The following is an 11712-nucleotide window of genomic DNA, read 5'->3' on the forward strand; positions in this document are numbered from 1 at the left end:
ACCAGCTCGCCTGCGCCCTAACTGTTTTTTTTTTTTCATTAATCTGTTGTTATTGTCACTGTAATGTACAACTTAAAAAGACCATGAAGGGAATTTAATTTTTTTTTTTTTTAAAGAAGGTGTTTTTGGGAGCATTGGGGTCCTGGCATGCCACACAACTTTTTCAAGAACGTTGTGACTCTTATTTCTGTAGCTGCAAATAAATTTGCGAAACCGAAACAAACATTCAGATTTCTTCCCTTTTTCGCCTCTGGAAAGAGAAGTGACGTCAGGGAGCACTGCCGGCATCGGTAGGATTCAGTGCACACTCAGTATGGGTTCCGTGGTTCGCTCTAGTGCACGGCGGTCTGTGAAGAAAACCTGGAAGAAATGGACGACAACGCCGCGCTCTCCTCAGACGCGGGAACTTCATGTTTTTACCCAGACTCCGGCTGACGTGAAGGCGCTGCTCAAAGTCTTCTGGTCGGAAATGCAACGAACAAATCCTGACACCGCTGTCCACAGCTCTACGCAAGACGACGGCGCGCAACCAAATGCTGCGCATTGCTGCATCGGTCGGCAGTTTACGCAAACTAACGTCGCCCGATCGACCGCACGTCTTTAGACGACCTTTCGCGCAACCTACTACTGCACATAAACGCGGCATGATTGGTGAGACGCCAGTTCGCAAAGCGAACACGAGACGACGCACGAAACCAAAACCAAGAGTCCGCCGCCCCCGGGGCTCGTACCTCTTTTTCTTTCTGTCCATGGTTGCTCGATGCTTGTTACGCGCCCGAGGTAGCAGTGCGGGATGCGTTCAAGCAGTGACAAACGGAGGGATCGCTTCAGATTATGCTTTTATACACGGTATGAAACCTATTAATTCCCAACTACAACTTCAAAAGATTATCCAACGTTCAAATAAACGTTTTTCATCACATCTCACAACCCGAAATTGAAACCAAGAGCGCGTCTATCGTTTGAACCAATCGCCAGACGAGGAGCCCGTTGTCGTCACGCTTCTACGGCGCCTTTAGTTCACCTTTCTGCCGCCGCCTCGGTGGGGTCTCAGGCATCGTTCCCGGCGCTAGGTCAAAAGTATCTGTGACGTGCCTGACATCCATTTCAATCGTCGAATAAAACTTCGAAACTGCCTTCATGGTCCCTTTAATGAAGTGCTTTTTTTTAGAGTTCTGTAATATATCTTACATGTGTCTCTTTTATGCTCGTGTAAACTGTTTGTGCTTCATAGGGCCCGGAAGAGTGCGGCCGCCTAACATTATTTTAAGAGTACAATTTCTTATAGTCGCTTTGAAATGCCCATTCAATACAAAATAGGACATGAAAAAAATATTTATGTCATTGTGTCTATGGTCACTGAAATATTAAGAAACACGTGGCGTGACTTCATTTGTTCGCGCTTCTTGCTTCGTAATTGGTTCTTCGGCGTTCTTGTCGACTAATGTAACAATCTTATAAGCTTCCGAGCGATAACAGGATGCTCGGAACTCGCCACACCCAGTATTTCTAAAGCTGTGAATGACTAAAGTGAACAAGACAGATGTTAAAACGCTACCCACGTCAAGCAAAAGAAAAATATATTAGCGGGAAAAATGTTGGCGAGCAAAGGTTGCTCAAGTGTCAAAGGTTCCCTTGACGTGTAGTTTTCTGGAAAGCATCTATATTTTACTATAGGGAGTATTCACTGGCGGCCATATCCGTGTGCGCTGCTGCTGAGCACGTGCTGACGGCGAGCTTCCGCAGTCCTTTTGGAGCGTGCATTTAGCACCATCAAGGTTGCCGGTCTTAGCAGGCTATTAATAATGTGAGCTCGTTCTGAGCATGCGCTCTAAACATCGCCCTCAAATATGGCGTCCAGTGAATACTCCCTATAGGCTCCTTGCATTGACGTCACATCGCACACATTTGCACACCAAGTAAAAGGAGGAGAGGGAAGCTGCTTTTGTAAGAATTTTGAGTGACGGGTTAATCTTCTATAATCTTCTGGGAGGAGAATAGCGACGCCTGTGCAAATCCGGAAGACACAAAGGAGGGTCCTGATAAGAGGGGAGCTCCTTCTCCCCCTCTTCTCTGGAGGGTATCGGAAATGACGTCTTATGCAAGGAGCCTATACACCTTTCCAAAAAACACTCGACCCCAGGGGCAACAAACCGTTTTCGAGCCCAGTCACTGAGTTTGAGGCTAGACTCTCACCGGCGTCCCTCCTAACCCTAACCGAGTGGACTGTGATTTCAACAGGCGCAGCCTGCGTAGGTGCAGTTTCAAACGCTGCTGGCGGCTAAATTCTCGTATTTTACCGCTATATTTTGTGTTTCATGGTACATGTATGTTCCCGAGAACATTGAGAGAAAGCAATGTGCCAGATTTAAAAAAGCAAAAAAACGAAAAAACAAAAAAACTGTAAGCTATTTTTGTTGGGTACGCGCGCGACAGAACGAATGCGACTGGAATGTATAGTTCTAATTATTTGTTTCTTTTCTCACGATAAGTTTTGACGGCGCGGCGGGATTCACCGCATGTGAAACGACAAAGCGCTTTGCTGTCAAAAATAAATTGCAACAGAAGAGGGCCGAAAGTCATGCATTTTTCACGCTCACAAATAACGTGTTTACCGATGGGCAGGAATTGAGGAAGTGTTAACATCCGAACAATAAATATATCGTACGTACCACACGATGCAGCGTTATCCGAAAATAATTTATTTGAGAAAGATCTCAAATAACACAGTCACAGTCGACGACAGTCACATCCTGGCGATCGGACGGAATCCGAGAACGCTTCGTTTCGGGGCACGTTTCGGGGAGAGCTTCCTTTTTTCAGAACCGCACCAAGTCAAAGAAACAAACGCGACTGACCCGTTTCTCACCCCAAACCGGACAACTATTTTTGGAGACGACTGAGGATTCTACGCGGATTATCTCTGGGAGGGGGAGAACAATGTTCGCAAAATCGCGTCGAGGGTCGTTCGACGTCCTTCACCTCTTTCGCTTTCCGTGAATGTAAAGCAGAAAAACTTGAATGGCAGGCACTAACCAGCCTTTTTTCTCACAATGGAAGATAACACAAAAAGAGTACGCAGCACGCATAAAAAAAAAAATTAAGTGCAAACTTTCAAGAGGGGCGAGAAAACGTCGAATGCAAAAGAGCAAAAACGTAGGTAGAGAACCGCGCTGAGCGGGTCTTCACAGTCCCAGAGAGTGGCAGAAAATTTCTAGCTGATAGAGGGCGCGAGAGTCGCACCAGTCGCATCAGCATCAGCAACATGGCGGCGGCCTAGGAGCATTTTTTGGAATGGGCAGGAGATCGAACTATAGGGGGCGCTCTGACCCGTTTGTTTTCCCCACGCTTGGTGTTTACTCAACACAAGGCCTGTGCACATGCCGACAGGCCTTATGGGCATGTGCATGTCATCTTCTACAATAGAGCGCGGGGCGCAGTTTAATAAAAAAAATACTAACAATCGACGAAGCGACGTTAAGTGCCGGATCTATCCTCAGAGAATGCGAGCTTGACCCACTTAGGCTTTTGTGATGAGCTGGGATCGTGCATGCTGCATTGTTCATGCAGGCCGAGTGGAAACGAAACAGCCCCTCCTCCCCCTCGCCGGAGAACACGAACTCCAGCCGAACGCTGACGCCGCGTTCGGTTATGTCGGCCGAGCGCTGCGTCATTGTATTTGTTGTCCCCATCCGTGTAGTTGTTAGGTTAACCGCTTGGGGCGTCACGGTCTGTCCTCCTCCCCAATAGCTCCGCCTTCAGGGCGAGCTCGCTGGCTTCCGTCACGGCCGGACAGGAAGCGCGCGCTCTCTTTCTCTGAGAGCGCGCGCTTCCAGTCCGGCCGTGCCTCCGCAATCCTTTCCTTCCGCGTGCCTGGGCGTTCACACCTGCGTTAGCAAGGGTAGAAAGCTCGCGCTGAAGGCGGAGCTTCTACTCTCAGATTAGGGATGATCAGAGTATAGAAAAGTACCCCCCCCCCCCCCCCTCTTTTCCGGGATGCAACAATTTGCAGATTGTAATGAAAACAAAAAGTAGAATAAACCAAATCGTTCAAAAACGGTCTTTAAGGGTTTCTACGTTTATGTGAAACATTTTATATCATCTATAAAGGAACAATCAACATATCATAAAAGAATTTCTGTATGTCATGTTAGCACACACAAAGAACAAAAAGTTTACGCAAGATAAACTCACGATTGGGGGCAAAGCTTTAAGCGTGCAGTTGTAAACGGGTTCCGCATAGCTGGAATTCCTGTACTGTGCCCCTAGAACACAAAAGAAACATTGATAAATGTTTTACGTGCGATTATATGCATATAAAACGAAACTTACATGTGCGTGCTTCATCGTCAATGCTTATTTAATATATTTCAACGAATTCACGAAGAAATTTGTTATTCGAGAATTTAATCCGAATGGAAAGCAATGTCTGATTAAATTAACATACTAAGTTGCATTTTGGCGATTGGATTTGGCTATAGGCTCCTTGCATTGACGTCACATCGCACACATTTGCACACCAAGTAAAAGGAGGAGAGGGAAGCTGCTTTTGTAAGAATTTTGAGTGACGGGTTAATCTTCTATAATCTTCTGGGAGGAGAATAGCGACGCCTGTGCAAATCCGGAAGACACAAAGGAGGGTCCTGATAAGAGGGGAGCTCCTTCTCCCCCTCTTCTCTGGAGGGTATCGGAAATGACGTCATGTGCAAGGAGCCTATATTGTGTATCCATAAAGCGTTTGTTTGGAATCAGGCGCAGTGCTGCAAACATATCTTGTGCTCCCTGCACAAAATATGTTTGCACTGTGCCTCACTGCGTGCATAATTTATTATCTTATCTTAATACTTTGTACTACAGCGAGTTGTAGGCAAGACTTTAGGACACGATTAAATCTTTCGACCTGCCCATTACATTGAGGATGATACAGAGCTGTTGTCCTATGTTCAATACCATGCTGACGCAAGAAATCTTGGAACTCACGAGATACAAATTGGACACCATTGTCAGAGACAATCTCACATTGAAGTCCTTCCCGGGAAAAAAACGTTCTTCAGGAACGATATAACTGTGGCTGACGTTACGGAAGATGTAGCTTGGATTTCAGGCCACTTAGAGTGGTAATCTATGAGAACAATGAAGAATCGCTGAGACGGTGGCGCACGATCAATCAGACCAACAATATCGATTCCGAGCTACTCCCAAGGTTGGCTTGGAAACTTGATGGGCTGTAAAGGAGCTGGTGCCGCCTTGACTGTTTCGTCCGTTGAGTGACACACTGTGCAATTTTCTATCTTCACTTTCATCTGTTGGTTCATCTGAGGCCACCAGTAGTGTTCGCGGATTACACTTGTGGTTCTTGATATTCCTTGGTAGACTTCATGCGCCAGTTCAATTATACAATCACGTAGTTTTACAGGAACAACCATCTTTTCGCCTTTGTATAGAATCCCTTCGTTCAAAGAAAGTTGATCTTGTACCTGATAGTAAGGTCGTAGATCTGCAATTGAGTTACTGTCTTGCGGCCAGGATGAAGTAGTGTAACAAATCACTGATGGCAGGACTGTGTCGATAGCCGTAGCCTCTTGAAAACCTTGTTTAGACAATGGAGCCATGATGGTACAAACTACTTCCTCGTCGAACTTCATGCCTTCTTCAGTGTCGGCAACTGGTAATCTTGAAAATGCGTCAGCGACAACATTGGCTGCTCCTTTCTGAAATTCCATCTTGAAATTGTAATTCAATAGTCTTGCCGACCAGCGGGTGATTCGTAAAGGACGAATTCTGGAACCTTTGTTTGAAAGTAAAGTAACCAACACTTGATGGTCAGTTCGAATGACGAACGATCTTCCCCACAGGTAAACATGCCACTTCTCACAGGCTCAAAGACATGCGAGTGCTTCTTTTTCGCCAGTTGAATATCTGCGCTCAGCATCAGTCAGTGAGCGAGATGCGAAAGCCACAGGACGAAGTTGATTACCATATTGTTGTTGTAAAACAGCACCAAGACCACACTGTGAAGCATCTGTTGCCACGACTATAGGTAATGTCGGGTGAAACATGGACAAAATAGGTGCTTTCTGGATGGAAGCCTTTACATTCTGGAAACTAGCCTCGACTTCCGGAGACCAGTTGAAATGAAAATCCTTACGAAGAAGTCTACGCATTGGCTCAACGATAGTGGAGCAATGTGGGATGAACTTACTATAGTATTCAACAAGACCCAAAAACGCTTTCAACTTTACTGGATCTGAAGGTGTTTGAAAATTTAGGACTGTATCTACCTTAGATGAAAGGGGTGCTAACCCTTTCACGGAAAGAAGGTGTCCCAAAAATGAAAGTTCTTGAACTCGAAAGACACCTTTACGATTTAATTTCATTCCCGCTTGGGAAATACGACACAACACACGACGGAGGTTCTCATCGTGTTCCTTCAAAGAGGATCCATACACGATGATATCGTCCAAGTAGAACCGGACACCAGGACAGTCCTTGAGAAGTTTAGACATGATTTGTTGAAATGCTGCGGGTGCAGATGCCAACCCGAAGCAAACTCTCTTAAATCTAAATAAGCCCTCATGTGTAATGAAAGAAGTGAGGTCCCGACTCAACCGGGTCGAGACGAACTTGATGATATGCAGATGCCAGATCCAGTTTTGAGAAGACAGCTGCTCCACGCAAGGAATTCAAAAGTTCATCAATATGAGGAAGCGGAAATTAATCTATGACGACAGCTTTGTTCGGCTCCCTAAGATTAACACACATTCGGATGTTACTATCTGGTTTCTGTACGATGACGATGGGTGACACCCATTCAGAAGCATCGACACGTTCAATGACACCCTGTCGTTCTAACTTGAAAATCTCTTCAGAGACACGATCCCTTAGAGTCATCGGGAGACGTCGGAGCTTCGATTGTGCAGGTGGAACAGTATGTCGCAGCTTAGCCGTATGTGTGTGGTTTTTTTAGCAGACCCAATCCAGGACTGAAAAGATGTTCGAATGCTTCGAAACCTGGTGGCAACTTGGATGTATCTCGTGTGGATGCATTTGATGTAACAGGAGCATTGCTTGTATTTCTATGATGACTTGTTGGGTCTATATATGCAGAACTTGATGGACTCGCCTTCGCAGGATGATGGTGTGGACGTTGAAGTCCTTGACTCTGAGGATGGTGTTGCGGACTTGAATCGTTCAGGACTTTCGGTGTGGTTTCTTCAGAAACCGGAAGTGAAGGTGAAGATGAAGGACTGTTTACATCCAGAGCTGAAGCCAGTCCGGAACTTGCAGTTCGTTGCAACCCAGAAGATGAAGGACTGTTGATATCCGGAACTGATGCCCGGTTCGCCAGCCGTGGCTTGGCCTGCCTGGAAGCGTTCCTTCCTCTCGTTCCTTGACGCGTCGGGGTTACAGGCCGTCGAACCTCGTCGTAAGGAAGCCATGCTCTTTTCTTTGTTGGGTACAGCAGGGCAGCGCATCGTGGATGCCTTTCAACTCGATGAGACGCCCGTCGCTGAAGGAACCGACGCGTTCCAACCATTTCTAGAAGCCGTCGGTAATCACTTCGAGTTTTCCGGCTGTGTTTCGCTAGAACGCAGGAAGTTTCGAGAGATGATTCAGCGTCCCGGAGAGACGGTTAGCGAGTTCCTCGCCGAGCTGCGCCGGCAGGGCTCGTTTTGTGCTTTCGGGGACAACCTAGATGAACGGTTGTGTGAGGCTTTCCTGGAAGGGTTGGACTCGAAACGCGTCCAGGATCGCATTCTTCGAGAATGTACCGGCAGTGGGGTGCCTACGCTATCAGGTCTATCCAGTTAGCACTTCAATATCAGCAGTCCGCGAAGAAGGCGGAATCCTTTCATCGTCACGAACAACCCCGGGCATCAGCACCGGCTGAAGTCCAGCGCGTCCAGGAGCGCGCGCCCATTCGAACGCCGCGTCGGCCGACCTTTCAAGATGGCGGTCCATGGCCGTCTTCCTCCACCGGTGCTGTTCAAGATGGCCAACCCGGCTACCCCCCGTGGCCCTACCATGGATACACCCCGTCGCAGCCTGAACCCAGGATTTCTTGGGCCCCGGCCGTCCCCGGTCACGTGCCCCGGTTATCGGCGCGGTCTTTTCCGCAGCAGCGAGGTCGTGATCCTGCTCCGCCACGGATTGGATGGGGAGACGCCGACGGCGCCTGCTACTTCTGCGGCCGACGTAATCATGAACGCGCACTGTGCCCGGCGGCTCAGGCGACCTGCTTCCTGTGCGGGAAGTTGGGCCACTTCGCGGCAATCTGTCGGAGCCGTCGTCCGCCGTCCTCTGCCTTCATGTATGACCGGCGTCAGTCTTCGTTCCCGGTGCAAGGCCGTGACTCGCGGCGAACCTTCGCCGACCGGCAGTCTAGAGGAGCCAGGGCTAACCTGGTGGGCCTGGTGGATCCCCTTCCTGCTCAGGATCAGCTGTCAAGTGTGACGTTCCTGGAAGACAACCCGCTTCCTGTCGAGATGGCGGAGCGAGGCGACAGCGGCACCGTGTATCGAGACGCTTTCACGGCAGAGATCACGGTAAATGGAATTCCACTCCGCCTCCTTGTTGATACAGGTACCTTTGTATCTATCTTGAGTGAACGTGCGTTTAATGAAATCAACAGGGATAACAGCATAAAGTTACATCCACCACCGAAGACTCTCGTACACTACATGCAGGATGCGATCCCTGTCCTGGGATGCTTTGTTGGACAAGTAATCTTTAAAGATCGATGGGCGGCTTTGGAATTTTACGTCACTAAGACTGGACGCTCACTACTTGGCATCGATGCTGTCCGCGACTTGAAGCTTGTTTTGAATGGTGCTAAATACCAATGTTTATATACCAACACAGCTGAAAGGAGAGGAGCACCACGACCTTGTACTACAGCGAGTTGTAGGCAAGACTTCAGGACACGATTAAATCTTTCGACCTGCCCATTACATTGAGGATGATACAGAGCTGTTGTCCTATGTTCAATACCATGCTGACGCAAGAAATCTTGGAACTCACGAGATACAAATTGGACACCATTGTCAGAGACAATCTCACATTGAAGTCCTTCCCGGGAAAAAACGTTCTTCAGGAACGATATAACTGTGGCTGACGTTACGGAACATGTAGCTTGGATTTCGGGCCACTTAGAGTGGTAATCTATGAGAACAATGAAGAATCGCTGAGACGATGGCGCACGATAAATCGAGCCAACAATATCGATTCCGAGCTTCTCCCAAGGTTGGCTTGGAAACTTGATGGGCTGTAAAGGAGCTGGTGCCGTCTTGACTGTTTTTTCCGTTGAGTGACACACTGCGCAATTTTCTCTCTTATCGTTCGTCATTCGAACTGACCACCAAGCGCTACTTGCTTTACTTTCAAACAAAGGTTCCGGAATTCGTCCTTTACGAATCACCCGCTGGTCGGCAAGACTGTTGAATTACAATTTCAAGGTGGAATTTCAGAAAGGAGCAGCCAATGTCGTTGCTGACGCATTTTCAGGATTACCAGTGCCCGACACTGAAGAAGGCATGAAGTTCGACGAGAAAGTAGTTTCTACCATCACGGCTCCATTGTCTAAACAAGGTTTTCAAGAGGCTACGGCCAACGACATAGTCCTGCCATCAGTGATTCTTTACACTACTTCATCCTGGCCGCAAGACGGTAACTCAATTGCAGATCTACGACCTTACTATCACGTACGACTTTCTTTGAACGAAGGGATTTTATACAAAGGAGAAAAGATGGTTGTTCCTGTGAAGCAACGTGATCGTATAATTGAACTGGCGCATGAAGTCCACCAAGGAATATCAAGAACCACCAATGTAATCCGCGAACACTACTGGTGGCCTCAGATGAACCAACAGATCAAAGTGAAGATAGAAAATTGCACAGTGTGTCACTCAACAGACAAAACAGTCAAGGCGGCACCAGCTCCTTTACAGCCCATCAAGTTTCCAAGCCAACCTTGGGAGAAGCTCGGAATCGATATTGTTGGTCTGATCGATCGTGCGCCACCGTCTCAGCGATTCTTCATTGTTCTCATAGATTACCACTCGAAGTGGCCCGAAATCCAAGCTACGTTTTCCGTAACGTCAGCCACAGTTATATCGTTCCTGAAGAACGTTTTTTCGCGGGAAGGACTTCCATGTGAGATTGTCTCTGACAATGGTGTCCAATTTGTATCTCATGAGTTCCAAGATTTCTTGCGTCAGCATGGTATTGAACATAGGACAACAGCTCTGTATCATCCTCAATGTAATGGGCAGGTCGAAAGATTTAATCGTGTCCTGAAGTTTTGCCTACAACTCGCTGTAGTACAAGGTCGTGGTGCTCCTCTCCTTTCAGCTGTGTTGGTATATAAACATTGTATTTAGCACCATTCAAAACAAGCTTCAAGTTGTGGACAGCATCGATGCCAAGTAGTGGGCGTCCAGTCTTAGTGACGTAAAATTCCAAAGCCGCCCATCAATCTTTCAAGATTACTTGTCCAACAAAGCATCCCAGGACAGGGATCGCATCCTGCATGTAGTGTACGAGAGTCTTCGGTGGTGGATGTAACTTTATGCTGTTATCCCTGTTGATTTCATTAAATGCACGTTCACTCAAGATTGATACAAAAGAACCTGTATCAACAAGGAGGCGGAGTGGAATTCCATTTACCGTGATCTCTGCCGTGAAAGCGTCTCGATACACGGTGCCGCTGTCGCCTCGCTCCGCCATCTCGACAGGAAGCGGTTGTCTTCCAGGAACGTCACACTTGACAGCTGATCCTGAGCAGGAAGGGGATCCACCAGGCCCACCAGGTTAGCCCTGGCTCCTCTGGACTGCCGGTCGGCGAAGGTTCGCCGCGAGTCACGGCCTTGCACCGGGAACGAAGACTGACGCCGGTCATACATGAAGGCAGAGGACGGCGGACGACGGCTCCGACAGATTGCCGCGAAGTGGCCCAACTTCCCGCACAGGGAGCAGGTCGCCTGAGCCGCCGGGCACAGTGCGCGTTCATGATTACGTCGGCCGCAGAAGTAGCAGGCGCCGTCGGCGTCTCCCCATCCAATCCGTGGCGGAGCAGGATCACGACCTCGCTGCTGCGGAAAAGACCGCGCCGATAACCGGGGCACGTGACCAGGGACGGCCAGGGCCCAAGAAATCCTGGGTTTCAGGCTGCGACGGGGTGTATCCATGGTAGGGCCACGGGGGTAGCCGGGTTGGCCATCTTGAACAGCACCGGTGGAGGAAGACGGCCATGGACCGCCATCTTGAAAGGTCGGCCGACGCGGCGTTCGAATGGGCGCGCGCTCCTGGACGCGCTGGACTTCAGCCGGTGCTGATGCCCGGGGTTGTTCGTGACGATGAAAGGATTCCGCCTTCTTCGCGGACTGCTCATATTGAAGTGCTAACTGGATAGACCTGATAGCGTAGGCACCTCACTGCCGGTACATTCTCGAAGAATGCGGTCCTGGACGCGTTTCGAGTCCAACCCTTCCAGGAAAGCCTCACACAACCGTTCATCTAGGTTGTCCCCGAAAGCACCAAAACGAGCCCTGCCGGCGCAGCTCGGCGAGGAACTCGCTAACCGTCTCTCCGGGACGCTGAATCATCTCTCGAAACTTCCTGCGTTCTAGCGAAACACAGCCGGAAAACTCGAAGTGATTACCGACGGCTTCTAGAAATGGTTGGAACGCGTCGGTTCCTTCAGCGACGGGCGTC

General features: G+C 48.7%; 2 protein-coding genes across 3 annotated transcripts in view; one reads left to right on the plus strand and one right to left on the minus strand.

Annotated features, from left to right (window-relative positions):
* Positions 1 to 11712, plus strand: part of LOC115313346 — a 202049-nt gene that overhangs the window by 85212 nt on the left and 105125 nt on the right. The gene's annotated exons all lie outside the window — the stretch shown is intronic.
* Positions 1 to 11712, minus strand: part of LOC120838440 — a 34241-nt gene that overhangs the window by 18021 nt on the left and 4508 nt on the right. For both annotated transcript variants that reach the window (XM_042292419.1, XM_040208370.3), the window contains exon 2: positions 4195 to 4265. In XM_042292419.1, the coding sequence (XP_042148353.1) occupies positions 4195 to 4265 (71 nt within the window). The remainder of the gene's footprint in view (positions 1 to 4194; positions 4266 to 11712) is intronic.

The sequence above is a fragment of the Ixodes scapularis genome, unplaced genomic scaffold (assembly GCF_016920785.2).
Source record: "Ixodes scapularis isolate PalLabHiFi unplaced genomic scaffold, ASM1692078v2 PGA_scaffold3__209_contigs__length_174095766, whole genome shotgun sequence".
Lineage (NCBI taxonomy): Eukaryota > Metazoa > Arthropoda > Arachnida > Ixodida > Ixodidae > Ixodes > Ixodes scapularis.